Source organism: Orbicella franksi, chromosome 4 (genome assembly GCF_964199315.1).
Source record: "Orbicella franksi chromosome 4, jaOrbFran1.1, whole genome shotgun sequence".
Lineage (NCBI taxonomy): Eukaryota > Metazoa > Cnidaria > Anthozoa > Scleractinia > Merulinidae > Orbicella > Orbicella franksi.
Window position 1 is genome coordinate 24696424 of NC_138148.1, and position 21138 is coordinate 24717561.

The 21138-nt window shown below is 40.4% G+C and overlaps 1 protein-coding gene and 1 pseudogene across 1 annotated transcript; both read left to right on the forward strand.

The window, feature by feature from the left end:
• The first annotated feature begins 10384 nt into the window (after nt 1–10384).
• On the forward strand, nt 10385–16161 carry LOC145485051 (uncharacterized). The gene is made up of 4 exons (XM_081463703.1): nt 10385–10474; nt 12401–14814; nt 15466–15666; nt 16077–16161. The coding sequence occupies exons 2-4, from the start codon at nt 14559–14561 to the stop codon at nt 16109–16111; spliced, it is 492 nt and encodes a 163-aa protein (XP_081319829.1). The 5' UTR covers nt 10385–10474; nt 12401–14558; the 3' UTR covers nt 16112–16161.
• A 1408-nt stretch (nt 16162–17569) lies between these two features.
• LOC145484511 (uncharacterized) lies at nt 17570–20951 on the forward strand (annotated as a pseudogene).
• The last annotated feature ends 187 nt before the right edge of the window (nt 20952–21138 follow it).

Consider the following 21138-nt stretch of genomic DNA (forward strand, 5'->3'; position numbering starts at 1 on the left):
ACAACCTAGGGTATCTGAGCCTAGGCTACATTGATGATTCTTACTTACAAGGTGACACATCATCTGCATGCCTTGAGAATATTAAAGTCACAGCTTCGCTATTTAAGAAAGTAGGGTTTCACTTACATCCTACCAAATCAGTTATAATCCCTACTCAGCGACTTACATTTCTGGGGTTTGTCCTTGATTCAAATGATATGACAGCAACTCCTACTGAAAGCAAAATCCAGAAAGTAGTTACAGCCTGTCAACATTTACTTACTAAACACAATCCTACGATAACAGAAGTTGCTGAAGTGATAGGGCTTATAGTATCCAATTTCCGTGGAGCCTAATATGGGCCACTACATTACTGTTCACCGGAGTCTGACAAAATCCAAGCACTAAAATTAACAAAGGGAACTACAAATCCCATATGCAACTAACGAGTAACTCCATAGCTGAACTGAAATGGTGGATTGCAAATATGCCTACCGTACAACGAGATATTGTACAACCCAATCCCAGCATGGTTATAAAAACAGATGCTTCCAAAAAAGGCTGGGGGGCAGTTCTCGGGAATCAGGAAATAGGTGGAAGGTGGACAGATGCTGAGACCACCAACCACATTAATATTCTAGAATTGCGGGCTGCATTCTTTGCTCTTAAGGCTTTTTGCCACACCACCAGTAACACTCATGTCCAACTACAGATCGACAACACAACTGCTGTGGCCTACATAACCAACATGGGTGGCAGCAAGTCAACCCAGCTAAATACTTTAGCCAAAGCAATGTGGACTTGGTGTATAAATAAGAATATCTGGGTGTCAGCAGTACACATAGCTGGAAAGCTCGACACTAGTGCTGACAATAAATTCCGTAACTTTTCAGACAAGCATGAGTGGTCACTAAGCAAAGAGTACTTTCAAGAGATACTTTCAGTGTATCTTGAGTTAAACATTGATCTGTTTGCCAGTAGGCTTAATAACCAATTGGATGTTTATTACTCCTGGAAACCAGACCCAGAATGCACCTATGTTGATGCATTCTCCATAGATTGGAGTAATTTTAACTTTTTTGCATTTCCACCTTTCAGTCTGATTCCAAGGTGTGTGCAAAATATTTTACAAGACAAGGCACAGGGAATACTACTGATCCCTGAGTGGCCAACACAGACATGGTTCCCACTTGTTCTGCAACTCTTATACAGCCAACCATGGATCTTCAAACAATCAGCAAACCTGCTATGCCATGCCCACTTCAAGGAGCCACAGCTACTACACAAGAGCCTGCACTTGATGGTGTGTCCTTTATCAAGAACACCTTCACACAGCAAAACCTTTCTCCAGACATTACCAACATCCTCATGGCTTCCTGGAGGAAAGGAACTCAAAAACAGTACAAAACCTATCTGGAAAAATGGCTGGCATTTTGTTGTGAAAGGAAAATCGATCATAGTTCTCCCCAGATAAGTGAAGCTCTTCAATTCCTAATGTATTTATACAATCAAGGATTCAGTTACTCCACGATAAACACTGCAAGATCTGCATTGTCATCAATCCTCAATATTAGAGGTTCCCACCCCTTCAGCTCTCATCCACTAGTCACCCAGTTCTTAAAGGGAATATACGAGACATGGAAACCACAATCCAAATACAAAAAATCTGGGATGTTGCTACAGTACTTAAATACCTCAAGTCTCTATGGCCATTCGAACAGCTCTCTTTAAAGGATTTAACGATAAAGCTACTTATACTACTCGTGCTCGTTACGGGGCAACAAGGACAATCCATCCACCTGTTGAACCTGGACGGCATGAACATGTCATCTCAGTCATGTAGTTTTGAACTCTTAGATCATATTAAGACCAGTAAACCCAATAAGAGGGAAAGTAGCATTGATATAGGCAGTTATCAGCCTGATAATACTCTCTGTCCTCTCCTGACACTGGAAGAGTACCTGTCATCTCACAATGCGTAAGCTTGTCCGTTTACACAACAGCTCTATAAGACTCACCTGGACTCACGTTGAAACTCTCTTGTGGTAATCATGCTGAAAGTTTCCAATTACATGCGAACACGAGTCGAGCTTCTTTACAAGCAAGATCTCCATCCAGCTGAGATATTTAAATTGCTAAAAGGAGAAGGCTTACTTGTCAGTTTTGCCAGTGTAACACGAATAAAAAAACTTCGACTCGCCGGCTCCGTAGCAAATCTACCACGTTCTGGAAGACCCACCAAGCTATGTGTAGATATTTTATAGATCAGCTAATGCGAAGCAATGATGAGATGACGAGCGCTCAGATCCAGAAGGCGCTGGCAAAACGTGGCGTTGCAGTGAGTTCGTCCGCAGTGCGAAGATCTCGCAAGCAACAAGGCTGGATGCTTCAGCGGAATGCTTACTGTCAGATGATATGCGAAGCCAACAAAGTAAAGAGATTGGAGTATGCTCAGCACATCACAGAGAGTGGCGATACTTTTCACAACATCATTTTTAGTGACAAGTGTTCCATCTGCAACACGGTCGAACACATTTGTGGGACACCATCCCACAAAGACCTGTATCTTCAAAGAAAAAATATCAACTGGTGGCATATCCTTCCAGAGAGTACAGATTTCAACCCTATAGAAGACTTGTAGCATGAACTCAAGTTCTTCTTGGAATCAAAGGTGAAGCCACGCAACAAGCAAGAACTGGTGGATGGTATCAAGAAGTTCTGGAGGAAAAAAGTCACACCGAAGAAGTGTGGAAAATACATTGATCACGTATTGCACAAGGCAATTCCAGCTGTGGTTGAGGCTCAAGGCACCGCAACAAAACATAAAAACAACGGCTCTTTTAGGAGCCACAGTGCCCTGCTTTGTCGAATTCAGATTCAACATTGCTCTGTAGGTTGCTAAAAACAGCTCTTTTAGGAGCCACCACACCTGATAAAAGTCAATGACCAACAATAGATCCTCGCATTACGTCCATTTTTTCAATATGAAATAAGGTAATACTATGAGCCTTCCATTATACTATATGAGCATCCCATTGTATTAAACATGTTCCGTGTTTCTCTTGAGTTATAGGAACATGAGTGGAAGTTAGGGAGAACAAGAAATACAGTGGGAAGGCAAGAATTTCAACAGCTTTTTCGAGTTGTTTCCAAACTTTCACTTGTGTTTCTATAACTCGATAGAAACAAAGGGAGATCTTTTTATCATTATTATTACTTCTTTAAGAAAACACTGCAATGAATAAAAAAACAAAATCACTTGTTTATTTTGATCATCAAAATGTAATACATTTATGGACTTATTGCATGTTTACATTTGTTTAAGACCACTTACGAAAAAAACTACAAAACAAGTTATTTCTTTGATTTAGATTCATGGAAACAATGCTCAGTTTATTTTTTCCAAAAAAAACTAAGAATGACCAAAAATTGTATACATGTTATTAAAGTCATTAAGGGCGTCAAATTAGTGTGTGAAGTGCATTCGACGATGATTGTTTATCTGTAAAAAACGGAGAACTGAGAAATAAAGTTCCACTGTTTTTTCTTTCTCATTTATTATTTCCTAACAAACACGTGCACAAAGTTCAGTCAAGAGGCTCATTACCTTTCGTCAGAAACTGAACATTTTGCTTCCGGCATTTATGTTCCAAAACAGTTATTTGTCTTGCAAAAGTTGGAAGATAAAATAGTGTTTTCATGAAGGCGGTTCATCCAAGTTGATGGCATTGTGTTTTTTTCAATTCCACTCTCAAAGGAAAACAAAGGCCTTTATCACAGACTTATCAGCGTTTACATTCGTACTAAGACCACTTAGAAAAAAATAGAAAACAAAAGTTATTTCTTTGACTAGAATATCAATAGGTTTGTGGAAACAACGCTCAATTTTTTTTCCAAAAAAATTAGTATGACCAAAATTTGTATACCTGTTGTTAAAGTCATCAAGAGCGTCAAATTAACATGTAAAGTGCATTCGGTGAATGATCATTTATCTGTAAAAAGCGTAGAAGTGAGAAATGAAGTTCCACTGTTTTCTCTTTCTCATTTATTATTTCCTAACAAATGTGTGCACAAAGTTCAGCTTTTAAATGTTCCTCAAGAAGCTCATTACCTTTTGTCAGAAAATGAACACTTCGCTCGCGGCTTTTACGTTCCGAAACAGTTAAGAGCAAATATGTCCAAAAATCAAACATTTTCAAAATATCGCGGCAACAGCCAAAAACTAAATTCTCCTCATATTCTCAGCTTTGGTAGGCCTTAGTGTGAAACAAATCACGGCATGCTCCGTTTGGCTGAATATCGATTTACTTGCGAGAATATCGATAATAACCGAATTCCATCAAAATGCCGCTTTTGGAGCTTAAAATTTAAGACGAATCTCGAAGCTTCGCGTCACAAACTGAAACAACCTAGAGCGATAAAAACTATCAAATCTTGAAAACCAACACCAAAACATATGTTGACAGCAATTTGAGCAATTCTTGTCTATTTATTTACAAAATCTAATTAAATGTATCCGACCTACTTTTAACTAGACTAAAAATAGGTCAAAAGAAATGCGTTATTTAACTATGTGCTACACAAAATAATTGGCTGAAAATCTGGCTTTTGGAAGGCAATAAGTAGGTCTTTTCGATCTCCAAAGGATTTTTTGGGGAAATGATTCAGAGCGATTTAATCAAATTTGAAAGTTGGATAAGATGCGCCGATTTGACGGTGCCGTTAATTGGCCAGAAATGTACACATACACACGCAAACTCAATTGTTTGGCATTTAAAGTTCAATCTACAATTTATTTAATATGATATCCTCCTACCCTCATGTTGCGGTATCAAAAAAGAGGGCTGCGGTCCTGAAATTGCTGAATCGTTCACAAAAAAGCAATATAACTTAGCGGAATAGTGCAGCGCTGCCTCCCAATCATGAGTTGTTTACACAGCGTATTTGGGGTTTTTCTGATTCGAGGTTTCTCTGTTCCCATCTCGTTGAAAATGAGGCTGTAATCACTCCACGTTAAATAACTTTGTTTAAATATGTCTTGAATCGAACAGCGAATCAGATGCGGGCAACAATGTCGTTATCTCAAGGACATCTGTTTTTCGTTTAGTGGGATAACGCAAATTAATTCAAAACGAGGTAAACTGAAATCGACAACTGTGGCAAAGAAACTTTGGAGGGTAGGCAGGGGGGTTGTGTTTGCATTTCACACACAAATTTTAACAAAATTCACGTGCCACTTATAGTTTTAGCTGCTTTTAACCATATTTTTTCATAAATTCGCGAATCACGTATCTCTCTTAGTTGTTTTTCACCTGTGACACAAATTTTTGCCTTCGTTAGTTGTCATGCATAAACTCTTTCCACCCTCTTTGGACTTGGTCCTTTACTACATATCTCAAAACTGAGTTTTGTTCAAAATAATATTCACTTTAATTTCCATTTCTGTGAGGCCGAGAGTTTTAGTATCCCCTATCCTAGCTCTACAAATATTCATTTTTATATTACTTCTTCTCCAGAGGCTACACCCTTGTAAGGGAAGTACTCAGGAATACCGCAGCCTAGGTAGCATGTGGTCATATTCACATTTATCTTTCCCTATCAGTAGTCTAAAATGGTTTTCGGTAATGAAAACATTTCTTCGTATCACAAACTCAAGAAACCGCTAAAGTAATCATTGTATAAATGATTGACTAATGTTCTGAAATTTTCAGGAATGGTCCGTGTTCTTCGTTTTATCGAAGCCTGTCAATTGTCAATTTATTTCAGTTATAGAAATTCGCTTTAATTGGCATTTTGAAACGAGACAAGATGTAAACACCGTCAATATTGCGTTCCGTGTCATCTTTTGCATTATGGATGTTTGCTGCTCGTTCAAAAGTATAGTTGGAGGAACCTGTGGCTTCGACAAACGATCTAGGAAAGAAGAAATGGTAATCATACCTCTACTAACCTGTTCAAAGCGGACTGATAGCCATTCAACCAGTTTTGGTTTTTCGGAGCAAAAGACGAAGTTGACCTCATTCTTAGCCAAGCAGCCATATTCTCTCCTCCTGTTAACATACATTCTATGACAATATGTCCCTTGCATCGTGCAAAGCTTGGTTTGGGGTGGACCAGAGGGTCTAGTGATAGAGGAATAGGGAAACGTGATTCTCAAATCATATTAAAGAGGACAGGAGTGTTTCTTCAAGTTGGCTCAGGTGAATTGACTTTTTGCACGCTTTTTTTATTCAAGAAGTAATATAAAAATAAATATCTGTAGAGCTAGGATGGGGAATACTAAAACTCTCGGCCTCGCAGAAATGGAAATAAAAGTGAATATTGTTTTGAACGAAACTCAGTTTTGACATATATAGTAAAGGACCGAGTCCAAAGAGGGTGGAAAGAGTTTATGCATGACAAGTAACGGAGGCAAAAATTTGTGTCACAGGTGAAACACAACTAAAAGAGATACGTGATTCGCGAATTTATGAAAAAATATGGTTAAAAGCAGCTAAAACTATAAGTGGCACGTGAATTTTGTTAAAATTTGTGCGTGAAACGCGAACACAACCCCCCTGCCTACCCTCCAAAGTTTCTTTGCCGCAGTTGTCGATTTCAGTTCACCTCATTATGAATTAAGGTTACAGTATACCTTGAGGGGTGTCTCGCGCGCAAGCGATGTAGCACCTGCAGTTTAAGCTGTAGATACCTAAACCCCTATATCAAATTAAAGCTTATGGAGCTGGCTATCAAACTATACCAAGAATTTTGAAAGAAAATGAATTGTTGAATTTTTCACGACCACTAAATGCGAGTGCCTGAATCACCTTTTGAAAGCTACAAGTCAAAGCGAATTTCGTTTTTCGCCAATTTAATTTTTTCCTCGGTTTCAGGGCCCAAAGCACTTAAAAAACGTGTCTCTGTTTTGGCATATTCAATTGCAGTAAAAAGTTACAGAACATTTTCGAAATAGGATTAAAAAAATGTGGAGTGATCGTACAAAAATCGCTCTTGAAGAAAAAGTATTTTGAAATTAACAATTCCCAGACACGATTTTGTAGTTTATGTTAAACTAGCCACTGTCCAAATTTAAGAGCAATTGAACAAATTCCCTTCGAGTTATAACTCTTTAAAGTGTCTGCTTCAAGTGAAAAAATTTATTCAAGAAAACAGTACTAAGAAAAATTTTCTGCTTCGCAAACAAACTCCGCCCACAAATGCCTTCAACTGGGTTCTCAGATAACTAAGCCAATCAGTGCAGGGAAAGTTTACTACTGTTAACCTCCTGGTGAAATTTATGCGTGAATTTCTAAAACTCCTGTGTTTTGCAATGCGCTCAAGGAACCGAAGGCAGAGAGATAATTTTTCTGTAGCTCAGTTTTTCTTGAGGCTGGTCTGGCAAAATTGGCAAGACTAAAAAGGATATGAACGCTAGAGTGGCTGAGCGAAGGAAACAAACACAAGAAAGTGCGGGGAGCAACTGTGTGTGGGCAACTGTGCATGGATAATATTTCAAATGGTCTCAATGAGTGCGACGATTCGTCGATATTGGACTCATCAGAAGAGTCTCTGTCAGCATCCCTGTTATTGCTGTCAAGTTCCGAAATTTTTACAGAACCTTTCTTTTCTCTTACCACGAATATTTGCCCGCCTTATACGATAACTATAGCTTCATCCGCATGGTGAACTTTTGCTTCTTCACTCATTGATGTATTTTCATTCGTTCTTCATTGTTTTCGCTTTTTCGAACTGATCCATGGTTTAAACGTGGTCTATGTTTACTTATAACTTAATAGAGACACGCCTAATACCAAAAATGCTGGGTAGTCAGAGCAACAATGCTGATCAACTGAGCAGTCAATTCGTGACATCCATATAGGTAATTCCCCGAAAATCGTCTCGGTTGATTGCATACGCGCCATAGGGCTGTCAATCAAGAGGTAAACTTTTACTTCCGGTGAAAACGTAAAACCGCCATTTCTCCACCAATAATTAGCCTTTTTCAAAAATTTTTTTTAGAAATTAGAGATTATTCTTCGATCACTATTTTGACCCAAAAATCCAAATTTGAAGAAAATGGCCGACCCAAAGGTATACTGTAACCTTACTTTGCATTATCCCACTAAATGAAAAACAGATGTCCTTGAAATAACGACATTCTTGCCCGCATCTGATTCGCTGTTCGATTCAAGACTTATATTTAAACAAAGTTATTTTACATGGAGTGATTGCAGCCTCATTTTCAACGAGATGGGAACAGAGAAACCTCGAATCAGAAAAACCCCGAATACGCTGTGTGAACAACTCATGATTGGGAGGCAGCGCTGCACTATTCCGCTAAGTTATATTGCTTTTTTATGAACGATTCAGCAATTTCAGGACCGCAGCCCTCTTTTTTGATACCGCAACATGAAGGTAGGAGGATATCATGTTAAATAAATTGTACATGCCAAACAATTGAGTTTGTATGTGTATGTGTACATTTCTGGCCAATTAACGGCACTGTCGAATCGGCGCATCTTATCCAACTTTCAAATTTGATTAAATCGTTCCGAATCATTTCCCCAAAAAATCCTTTGGAGATCGAAAAGACCTACTTATTGCCTTCCAAAAGCCAGATTTTCAGCCAATTATTTTGTGTAGCACATAGTTAAATAACGCATTTCTTTTGACCTATTTTTAGTCTAGTTAAAAGTAGGTCGGATACATTTAATTAGATTTTGTAAATAAATAGACAAGAATTGCTCAAATTGCTGTCAACATATGTTTTGGTGTTGGTTTTCAAGATTTGATAGTTTCTATCGCTCTAGGTTGTTTCAGTTTGTGATGTGAAGCTTCGAGATTCGTCTTAAATTTTAAGCTCCAAAAGCGGCATTTTGACGGAATTTGGTTATTATCGATTTTCTCGCAAATAAATCGATATTCAGCCAAACGAAGCATGTCGTGATTTGTTTCACATTAAGACCTACCAAACCTGAGAATATGAGCGGAATTTATTTTTTGGCTGTTGCCGCGATATGTTTCACCATTGGGAACATCTGCTCTTAATTGTCTTGGAAATTTTGGAAGATAAAATGGTGTTTTCACAAAGGCGGTTCATTCAAGTTGATAGCATTGTTATTTAAAAAAGTTCACTCTCAAAGGAAAACAAAGGCCATGAGTAATTAGAGAGCTTGTGACTGCTGTATTATAATATCAATAGCATGTGCGGATACGCAAAACTATTGTTTTCAAAAATTATGACGATAATTGAAAGTCAATAAGCTAATGAAACTGAAGTATTCTTGATCCAGCTGACGCTACAGAGAACTATAGAAGGTCTGAAATTGATGTCGATTTTCACTTATCATCTTCTTTAAATTGAAACTACTCACCTTTTGTTACCTTGGGTCATGGAGAAAAAAATTGCTCATGTTAACTGGAGTCGCGGGAAGTATTCTGATGTTTATCGCACCTGCATTGTGGATCCATCCCCACTAAAGTAGGGACAGAATGTTACCGTGGAGAAAGACCAAAAAAGAGTTCTCTGCAGTGACAGAGTGCTACCCATTTGAAACAAGTCAGGAATCTTCCAAATCGGAGGGAACACTGGCACCTTGTCGAGCAAAAGCGAAGCGAAAACTGGTAAGTATTTGTTTTGTATTTTAGATCAAACTCCGTCAACAAGAGTTAATTTGAAATTGACTCTTTTCCTGGAAGAATTTCACCACCTGTTGCTCTCAATCTCCAGATCCCAGAATCAGCTCCTACAAAGAAAAAAATTACCAAAGCAAAGAAGAGCAACGAGAAACCGAAGGGGCAGGTCTGTAAAACTGTTTGTTTATAAGTAATTACAACTGAGCCGGTTTGTTAGAAAGATGAGTTTGTGGAGTTTAAGAATATTAACATAAAAACTTAAGGATAGAAAAATGTAACCAGAAATTGTCGCTGAAAAATTATACAACTGAAATTTAAATTCATAGCTACCTGAATTAGTTTAATCACAGGGTTAAAACTTGGCAGTCGCATGGTTGCCAGTGGCGATTAAAAAGAGCCCAGGGCCACTAAGAATTGAGGTTTGATCGCCCGAAGGGCGACTATGATTTGAGAAGTACGCAAAGGATAACAATAAAGATGAAATAAAATGCTCTTTCCTTGGAGTACCTTTCTTTTCTTTCTGTTCTTTCCTGAACTCTAAGTTCATCAGTCTGTAGTAAAAGTTAGTTCTAAAGTGCAAAATTTAAAGCCGTTCGTGATCAAGTTTTTAGATCGCTCCGATATGTAGACACCATTTTGATTTTATTGACACGTGACTCCAGACTTACCCAGAGGTCTGTGTGGTACATTTGGAAACACAAATATCGGCAAACTGCTCGAGTTTGGAATACAAAATGTGGAAATACCTCTCTGGATGTGAACAGCCGCCGCCGAAAAAAGCCAAAAGCAAGGACGATGTTCTGGAGAGTAACTGACTGTACGAGAAAAGCCAAAGACAGCAGTCATTTCAGACCAGTCGGAAACAGGGAAGGCCATGGTTAGTGTTCGAAGATAACTTAATGTTTTGCAAAGTGGGCAAAGAGGCAACAGCTGCAGATGCAACAGTTGGTCACAAGAATAGTTTTGTTTCCGGAAATGCCCAGTTAAAAGTCGAGTCTATTAAGCTTCATGAGGATTGTCGGAATCATAAATCAGCAAGAGCAATTTTACTTGCGAAGAAAAATCCACGTGAAACCCCAGTGGCCAAATTCTTGTTTACCCTTAACAGGGACACTATGGACAAATTGACGAAACTTTTTAAAACATGTCATGCATTAGCAAAACATATCAATAAATACCTATAAATGTAACTGCAGTGCACATAAGTGACATAACAGACACTTAAAAGAAATAAATTGTGTTCATTTAAACAATAACTCAGTGTATATTAATAATTAATCCATTTTGGGGGCCAGAAGTTAAAAGCCATGGGTCATTTATTCAAGTAAAAATGGTTTAAAAATGCTTTGTATGTTAGTCGAGGAAATTTGAGGGCCACTTCATTTTGGCCTGGGCCACTAAGAGTTCAGGGATACTGGTCCAAGTGGCGACCAAGCACTGAAGTTAATTTTTAGCCCAGTTAATTGTGCTTTGAACAACTTGACACTTGTTTACAATTTGGTTTGAGCAAAAACTTAACCTTATTTGTTTATATAACACTTGTTTATGGTCGAGCCAAAACACTCACATTATGCTACAGTTTGGTTCAGTTGTTAAGACAATGGGTGACTCTAAAATTCAAGGTAATCTTGCATTAGCTTAATCGTGTTTTGAAGAGCCAGATCCTCTTGCTTAAGATTTGGCTTGAACGTGCCAATGTTATTCATTAGAATGCCTGGTACTTTTTCTCAATTGATGGCTTACGAAACTAATAGTCAAAGAAATGAGTTCTGTGCAATATAACGGAAATTGTTTTCAATTACTCTTTACGTTCGTATCAGCCAACGGTTTCAGTTTTCGTCATTTAACAGTTTTGGAACAAACAGATCATGCTTTGGCTTGAGTGCGCAGCACATTTTCTCAATCTATGGCTTACAAAACTAGTAGTTAATAGTTTCAATTACTTTTTAAGCAAATATCACCTAACGATATCAGTTTTTGTCATTTAACAGTTTGAAACGATTGAACAGTCTTAAAATGTCACAATCGTTTGTACACTACCAATAGTCCCTCTTTCGCTTAGACCATCATGTGTGACGCACAAAAACTGCGGAAAAAAAAGGGTCGCGAAATCCTAGAGATCAGGAGCCTGCGTTTGAGTTTAATCACAATTTTTGTAAGTAGTATGGTGTTCGGTCGTTTCAATACAACTTGAAGTCAATTTGATACAAACTGAAGTTAATTTGATACAACCTCAATTTACGTAAAGCAGTTGGGAGGAAACACATTGTGTCTGGATACCCGGCAGGCAGGAGCCGTTTTCAAAAAACTAGATGCCTGGCAGTCTGAAATTCCTAAAGAATTTCCATGGAACATCTCATTCAATTCTTCTTAGGATAATAAATCTTTGTCCAGAAATGCCAAGCGATTTCAAGTATTATTTTGGGTTTGTCTTTGAGGATATTTTTTTTCTTGGGCATACTATAAAATCTCAATGTTTCAGAACTAAAAAATATTCGTGCTCTGACTCCTGAGTCAACTCTCATATAACAATATGTACAAAAATTGCAGAAGAAACCCTAACAGTATTCTTTTTTTAGTTTACTTTTGCAACTACAGCTTGTATCGAATCAACTTGTATTGAAATGACCGTAATGTATGGAGTAAATAGCAATATATAAATATGGAGTAAATGCAATAAATCTGTTGGAGAACTGCTGATTATTTATTTTTGTTGTAGACTTCCTAATAGTCGTTGCTCCTCTGCACTTTTCTCGTATTTGTGTCATTACAAGCTGCTAATTTGCCAATTTGTTCAATTCAGCAGATTTTGGAGGTTACATCACCAGCCAAAGAGCAACAAGTCGTTGAGTCGTCCGAAGACAGTTCTGATGCAGAGGATGATACTCCGTTGTTTTCACTGATTTCTCAGCATCCACCTCAACCTGTCAGGCCTATCAAAGAAACATCGCTTCCACCTACTGCTGATCTAGGAGATTACTCTGATGGAGGAGAGATTGAAATTCCAAATATGGGAAATCTCATGAGTTGAGCAATGCAGTCTGGATAATGTAACAGAGGTAAGCATAGAATAAAACTGTTGCTTTTTGAAATGTTTTTTGAAGGGAAGTATACTTCACATTCTATAGAAAGCTGTCACAGAGGAGGAAAGACGCCCAATACTATAACAGAAATTTATCGTAATCTTAGGAAATGTCGTTTGATTACAATGTATGAATCTTCAATGTCTTCAAGTCTTAAAGTGCCTATAAACCCAAAAATTATTTTTGGCTTAAACAAATCTTTGTATAATTCTGAGCAAAATGGCGCAAAAATGTTTGTTTTTGGTCAAAACCAGAATTTTCTATGAATTTTTAAAGTGGCGGAAAATTGAGATTTGATAACCCATTGCCAAGCTGCAGAACTTGCAGAAAGGGAATGGGTCGAGCGTAATTTGTGACATAAAACCCTGACTATGATTTTCGCATGTTGCAGCGTGTTGTGATTTTGATCGTAGCTGACCAGAACCGAAGCAATATGCTTGAGAGATGTGTTGTTTTTGGTTGTAGCAATGTTCCCAACAAAGAGAAAGGGATACTGCTTCATCCCATACCTTTTTACGGTAAAGCTGACTCCAAAAAGCAGAGGTGAAGGAGAAAGTGGATCGATTTTGTAAAGTCAAAACGCGCACATTGGGAACCCAGCGAGCATTCGACGGTGTGCTCTGAGAATTTCTCAGAGGAAGCATACACAAACCGATTTGCCGATGATCTGGTTCGGATGTTCAAGAGGGATGAGATTGGCATTTGCATTTTTCCAACAAAGCATGCTCGTTGTGTTTCAAGCAACAAAGCTGCAGATGAATCCGAAAGCAAATGAGGCAAACGAAAGGTGAGATATTTTTCATTATCAGTCAGTCTACCTGACGAAATGAGCTGAGGTTTTTCATTGTTGATTGAGATTGTTTCTTTCATTTTCCTTTTCATTAACGGTTGTGCAGAGTACTGTATGTTCAAGTGCAAGTACTAACTGCGACCTGTCTACATTATTTCAGAGACAGAAAGATGCAATGGAAAGTGCTAGTAGAATGGAAAGTGCCAGTACAAGTGCTTATCAGTCTAAGCGTTGGAGAAAGAGCAAGAAATTAGCCCCTTCTTCTCCACTGCTGTCCACTCAGGAAGAACCAGAGCACATTGTTCGGACTTTTTCTGCACCATTAAGGCTTTTGGAGCGTCTTCTCTAGCGCCTCTTCCTGCTTTCTGTCCCTTTCATACAACGCTAACCATTCTTCATCTGCCAGCCAATCGTCGGCATATGCCCCTTGCGTGCCTTCCTCGTCACTAGCCATATAACTCAAGTTTGGCGAACCTTCGACTTCCAACTCGTAATCTTCCATTTCCGAGACTTCAGAATCCGAACTGGAGGACAAACTGAAGTCATTCGAAGCCATTTCTTGATCAACGTGCATGCTAATTACAAATGTTGGCCGAATAAAAATTGTTTTCACCTGCATACAACGAAAACTACGTCTCTGCTTTTGTTGTTTTGTCTCTGTTATTGCTTTGTTTTCCCTATTGCTAATGTGCGGGTTTTACGTCACTAGTCCCAGTCTCCCTTTTACCCAGTCGTGGGGTAGACAAACCTGGACTTCAAAAATTCATAAAAAATTGCGGTTTTTACCAAAAACAAAAATTTTTTCGCCATTTTACTCAGAAATATACAAAGATTTATATGAGCCAAAAATAATTTTGGGGTTTATAGGCACTTTAAGATTACTTATAGTGCAGTAATTTACTTTAACCCCGTTTGTAAAATGTATCTAAAATTTATTATACATCACAAACTTACAATGACTTTGTTTACTTCAAGTATGCCAAGGAAATGATGCAGCCACAGAGCTTCGCCTTGCACGAACAATACTGGAACGGCTTGAGTGTTCCTTTGCAAGGCAGGAAGCCAAGCTTGAGAAGATCCTGAACCTAATGAAATCTGTTCCAGCATCTTCAGTCCAGCATCAAACCTCACAGTGTGCCCCTCCGTTGCGGTTTTCAACACCTGATCCCTATTTAAGCCAGTCTCTGGAGTACCCAGATCAGGTCCAGTCAATGCAGAGGAATACAGAGCACTCAGTTCGGGTCCAAACAATGCCGAGGAATGCAGGGTACCTAAGTCAGGTCCAGTCACTACAGAGGACACCACTGGCAGATGTAGACATGTTACTTAATACTGAATTGACAGGTATTTTCATCTTTATTTGGCTATCAAAGATACCATAGTATGCCTTTGTTCATAGTGATGCATCGTGACAGTATAAACGATAAAACACTAAAAAGTAAAATTGATTAACAAACAAAAATCAATATACAACGGGAAATTGCTGTTCATAATAACAAAATTACAAAGTTCAAGACTATATATAGATTTCTTTTGAAACATTTGTATTTTTTGTCTTTTTTGCTTTACTTTTTTTGTCTTCTCTTTTTTTAGGGTTACTAAGCATACATTTATGCAAAGTTGTTAAGTAATTAGGTTAACAAACAAATATATTGTTAAGTAAGTAGACATTTATTACATGTTGTAAACTGTTTGTAAATTAAAATAATAATAATAATAATAAAAGTAAAATTGATAACGTTTCAATGAAAGTGTCAAATGTTTCTGTGAACGACATTTTGTGCTTTTAGCCATTTTTCAGGTCAGACTGCATAGCTCCTACTTCATTTGGACACTTGATGATGTATGAGCACCATTAGGCTATCTTTGATACTTTGTAGTATTCCCATCTGTCAGCTTTCCCAGTTACTTGCGGTTAATTTATCTGAATTTCAAATTGATAGGGACTGTTGATGTTGATGTTATCATGTTGATTTTTATTTATCATTTATATAGATACAGTTGAAATTGGTGGATCTGGAAACGTACAGCTAGGGAGAAATGACTACATTTTTGTCAAAGCAGCATCAAAACCATCAGGGATGGCTCTCTGCTTGGCAGACAAACTATTCCCTAAAGCAACCTTGATGCAGTCTACAGTTTACGGGACCAAAGACCTTGCGCCACTGGATCCAAAGATAATTTCTGCTATAAAAGGTCAGTGAAGCATATTGAGATACATCCATATCAGTTGTGTTATACTTTGTTTTTGGTCTTTGTTTTTTTAGCCATTCAGCTTTTCTTTTTTCTGTACCATTTTACTTGTTGTAAAATCAAATGTCCAACCACAACATCTGTTTTCTTTTCAAAAACAATGTCTTGAGTTCATTCTGGTATAATTTACTGAGTCATGTCCTGCGACATGCCCAAAAAATATTTTGAAAGAAAACAGCTCTGGCTAAATTGCTCAAGGTGTTTGATCCCTGATTTAGCTCTTCATAGAAATGCAAAACAAATTTCATTTTAACATGTAGACTAAAAGGATTAAAAGGTGGTGCGATGTTAGCCATTTTCATGATGAATTTTACTATTATGTAGGCTTACTTAGAATTTTATTTTGTGTGCAGCGGAGGTGATCAGATCATTCTCACACCAGTGCTGAAATGACAAAGAAATGGCTAAAATGTGAGAGACATGCAAAATCAGCACAGGAAAAAGATGCCAGAACCTAAGAAAAAATGACAACAATCGCTTAGTGTAGATCGTGTTGAATCATCGGCATCATTTCTTAATAATTAGAACATGAAAAACTTCTTCTGAGGTACAGTATTTTACAAAACAAAATGTAAGCTTAGTTTTCATTGTAATGTTGTAATCTTTTAGTTGGCTGTGACAAGATAAGAATGAAACGTTATTAAATAATTTTCCTATTCTTATTTCGTTTCACTCCCCAAGCCTCTTGTCTAAAAACCAAAACCCCCAGAAGTCTAGAGTGATTTTCAACGGAGTGTCTTAAGACCAAAACCAAACAAATTACTTACCAATTAGACTACTCAGCGAATCTCAAATTGCTGTAATAACAAAACTAAAACCAAAGTAAATGCCTGATTACTTAATTTCGACACTCAATTGAAAACCGTTTTATTTACTATTGTTTTAATTGAGCAAACCCTATTACATTGTTTTACTATTATGAAATTATTATAACCCCCAATCCCCTTTCTCCCAAAACTGTGCGTCTCCATCTTCGTACATTTTTCTGGACTCTAAGAAAAGTCCTTCGTCTTGTTACTCAGCTTCTGTATGAGAGCCCGAGTCTTAAAATGCTAGTGTTTTGGTCATCAAAGGGGGCTCATGGTTCCAGGTGTTCCTTGCATGGACCACATGAACTGGGGATGAGAGTGTGACAGCTTGTCTTATCATGCACTCGCCCTTCGTAAACAACATAATGTACAGAATGTTTTGGTTTATGAAGACCGTTTCGCGAAAACTGATGTCTTATACGCTCATCTCACATACAAATGCACATGCCATTCGTGGTAGGCCCACACTAAATGATGTCAAGAGTTTTGGGAATGGGCCGGTCCACGAATTCTATAGCCTGAAAGCTAGCCAAATGTGGAAAGTTCTTACTAGTTCTCACGAGATAACAAATGAGCCATATGTGAGTTCAAACTACGAAAATACTGCCAAAACTGTGATAGCTGATTTAACAACAAACTATGATACTGAGACGAACACCTCACTTGCTGGGAAAATCAAGAATGTTAGTGAAGACAGCGAACACAACTTTGAAGGAGGCACAAACTGCGAATTGGATAAGGATACTGACTGAAGAGTTTACCGCTGACCACCGGGTCCCGGGACTCATAGGTTTTACCGCTGACTATATTGTTGAGTCGGCCATGTTGTTTTTTCTATGAACACCTAAGTGCTCTTGCATTGTTGCTCGTTATTTTATGTAAGTTGATTCATCCATTATCATTTGTGTGTACTAGAATCAGGAACTTATTGTATTGTATACTATCTTATTGTAATAGGACTCGTTCATTGTTGAGATTAAACGAACTGATCGTCATCGAGGAGTCCTGTTTCTTCGTGAACGAGTCATAATTGCATCATGGTGGTTGTGGATTGTTTGGTCCCTGGCTGCGAGTTTAAAACATCGGACATATCCGAGTCTCTGGCCATCACCCTTCTGGGAAACCACAGTCTCGCACATCAGAGTTCAGTGGCCCAATCAACACCAGCTGCACTTCGAGGCCCAAAATTAGAGTGTCCAAAGATCAATGTAGGAGTCTCCATTGAAGACTGGAATGTATTCTTATGGCGCTAGGATGTCTTCCGGACAGGACCTAACATCGATAAAGCATCTTCCCCGTCGCAGCTTTTCCAATGTGCTGGTGCTGAGCTGGGCGACAGCCTATTGATGACTAACCCAAACATCGCCTCCAAATCCTTGTCACAACTGCTAACTGCCATGCGTTCCTTGGCGGTGATACCAGTCGCAACATGCGTCCTGCGCACCGAATTATTACAGCTCAGACAAGAACACGACGAAGCGATCCGTGCATTTGCAGCCAGGGTCCACGGAAAAGCAGAAACCTGTGCATTCGCAGCAGTGTGAGTGCGGGAAAAGTGTGAATTATACAGACAACGCCATCCGTGATGTTTTCTTGAACAGCCTGGCAGATACAGATATCAGACGAGAGATACTGGGGACGAAAGACATCCTCACCAAACCGGTAAATGATATTGTTGCTCTTATGGAAGGCAAGGAAATGGCATGCAACGCCCTGCCGTCCTCCACACTATCTGCTGTTGACATTCCAGAACCAGCGCAATACAGCCCCTGTCAAAGCCCCACCCCAAGCAGACAGGAATAAAGAGGCAGTTTGCCCTGATTGCAAGATAATGTTTAAAATATTTACAGAAGGGGCGTGGGGTTGGAATACCCAACCCCACCAAGTCTACATCAACTGCTACCGCTCCCGTTGCCGGGGAAAGCAGAAAAAACGCTCTTCCCAGGATACCTTGCCAAACATACAGGACTTGGAAACAGATCCCTCTCCCAAATCGCGGCATTTCAGACAAGTGCAGCCGGTTCACACCACAAGCACCGACGGTGTCATCAAACCGGCGGTCATACTACACAGTACAATCAAGCCTTTACCACCCTGTCTGAGCCACCATATCTTCTCCAAGGGGGAATGGAAGAGAGCCCGCCTTCGAGAGCACCCCAGAGTAGCTATCACCATCTCGCTTGACAAGTCGACCCAGGGCAACACCGGGAACTTGCACCAGCCCTGCGACATCCACGCTGATGTAACTGCCATAGCAGATACCGGAGTGCAGTCTGACTTATGGTCATTCGCAGACTTTCTTACCCGCGGCCTTACTCGCACTGACCTACATCCCATACGTTTAAGTCTGTCAGCCACCAACCGCTCCCCAATCTCGATCGAAGGAGCCTTCTTCGCTAAGCTCACTACACGGTCTCCTAAGGGCAAAGTGTTGTCATGCCGCTTGATGGTCTATGTCAGCAGCTTCGTTCAGGACATGTACCTATCCTATGAGTCGTTGCTCACCCTCGGCCTCCTGTCAAGCGACTTCCTGCTCAACGATAGCGATCCTGCTGCCACACCCCAGCCAGTGTTCCTCTTCATTGGCAGCAGCGAGTATACGAGGATCTCCTCCGTGACGAGGCTCTAGGAGTTATTGAACATGTACCTTATCGTGAACCTGTGACGTGGTGTCACCACATGGGATCACACGCAAGCACGACGGCTCCCTGCGGCACACGGTTGACCTCTCACCATTGAACAAGTTCTGCCAACGAGAAACATTTGCCATGGAATCCCCTTTTCACCTTGCACGTCAAATCCCGAAGGACACATGGAAGACAGTCATGGACGCGTGGAATGGCTACCACAGAATCCCCCTGCGTGAATCTGATCACCACCTCACCACCTTCATCACCCCGTTTGGCCGATGGCGCAACACAGGTGCACCACAAGGCTTTTTGTCCTTGGGTGATGGCTACAATTGCCGCTTCGATGCTGTCCTGGCTAAGTACGAGCGCAAGGTGCGATGCGTCAATGACATGGTCCACTATGGTAGCGATCTAGAGCAGCACTGGTGGAGAACAATTGACTTCCACCCGCGTCAGACAAGCAGGCATCGTTCTACACCCCGACAAATTTGAATTTGCGGAGAGGACTGTAGACTTTGATGGTTTCAGAGTGTCGCATAGCACCATCGAACCCCTACCAAAGTATCTTGACACCATCAGAGACTTCCCCTCCTCGACTAACACTATGGATATCAGGAGCTGGTTTCGCCTTGTCAACCAGGTGTCTTACTACGCCCAGCTGCGCGACATTATGGCCCCCTTCAAGCTGTTTCTTAACCCATGCTCCAAGTTCTCGTGGTCGCCGGAGCTTGAGTCAGCGTTCCAGAAATCTAAGGAATCAATTATTGAATCCATCCGTCAAGGTGTCGAAATCTATGACATGCAGTGACGCACCTGCCTCCGCCCCGACTGGTCTCGGCGTGGTATCAGGTATTTCCTCCTCCAACAGCACTGCAACTGTCCTTCAGGTATCCCTGATTACTGCCCTTGGGGATGGAGAATCACCCTGGCCAGCTCACGATTCCTGTCCTCAGCAGAGCAGCGTTATGCAGCCATTGAGGGGGAAGCACTTGCCGTCGCCTGGGGCCTCGAGCAGACATGCTACTTTACCCAGGGTTGCAACAACCTTGTCGTAGTTACAGACCATAAACCACTGGTGAAGATATCAAACTCACGCCTATTTCATCTCAAGCAGCGAACCCTCCCATGGCGCTTTCAAGTTGTACACCTGCCAGGCACCAGCAACCATGCTGCTGATGCAACCTCGAAGCACCCCTCCCCTTCAGGAAGTGAGAACTCACTAGACTTGTCAAACGACACTGCAATTGCAGAGTCAGCACTAATGGCCTCTATCCGCCACGACGCCCAAGAGCTCGGAATCATCTCATGGTCACTCCTCGCCCAAGAAACGGCCATAGATGAATCCCTGAGCCACCTCCTCAAGCTTGTTGAGCAAGGCGTCACAAACTTTGACCGCACAGAGCCTGCCCTTTCCAACCTCTGGCCCATCTGCGAGTCAGTATATTCGCACAAGGGTGTCTTATTGTATCAGGACCGGGTAGTAGTCCTTTCATCTCTTCGCCCCCAGCTCCTCAAGCACCTCTTTGAAACATTTGGTGTGCCGGAAGAGCTCTCCAGCAACGGTGGCCCAGAGTTCACAGCAGGGGAAACAGAGAATTTCCTCCGCTTATGGGGTGTATGGAACCGCCTCTCTTCTGCTGGCTTTCCATGGTCCAACGGCAGGGCAGAAGTTGCAGTAAAAACTGCCAAGCACCTCCTGATGTGTAACACTGGTCCCACAGGCAGTGTCGACCATGACCGCTTCCTGCGCACCATGCTGCAGCTTCAAAACACGTCCGATCGAGACTGAAACCTTTCACCAGCGCAGATTATCTTCGGTTGCCCCCTACGAGACACACTGTCCTTTGTCAACAAACTAGAGAAGTTCTCCAACCCCCACATCCGCCCTCTTTGGCACCAGGCGTGGGCGGCTAAAGAGGAGGCTCTCCGCACGACTCACTCGTACCACTGAATCCCTGACAACCCACTCCAGACCC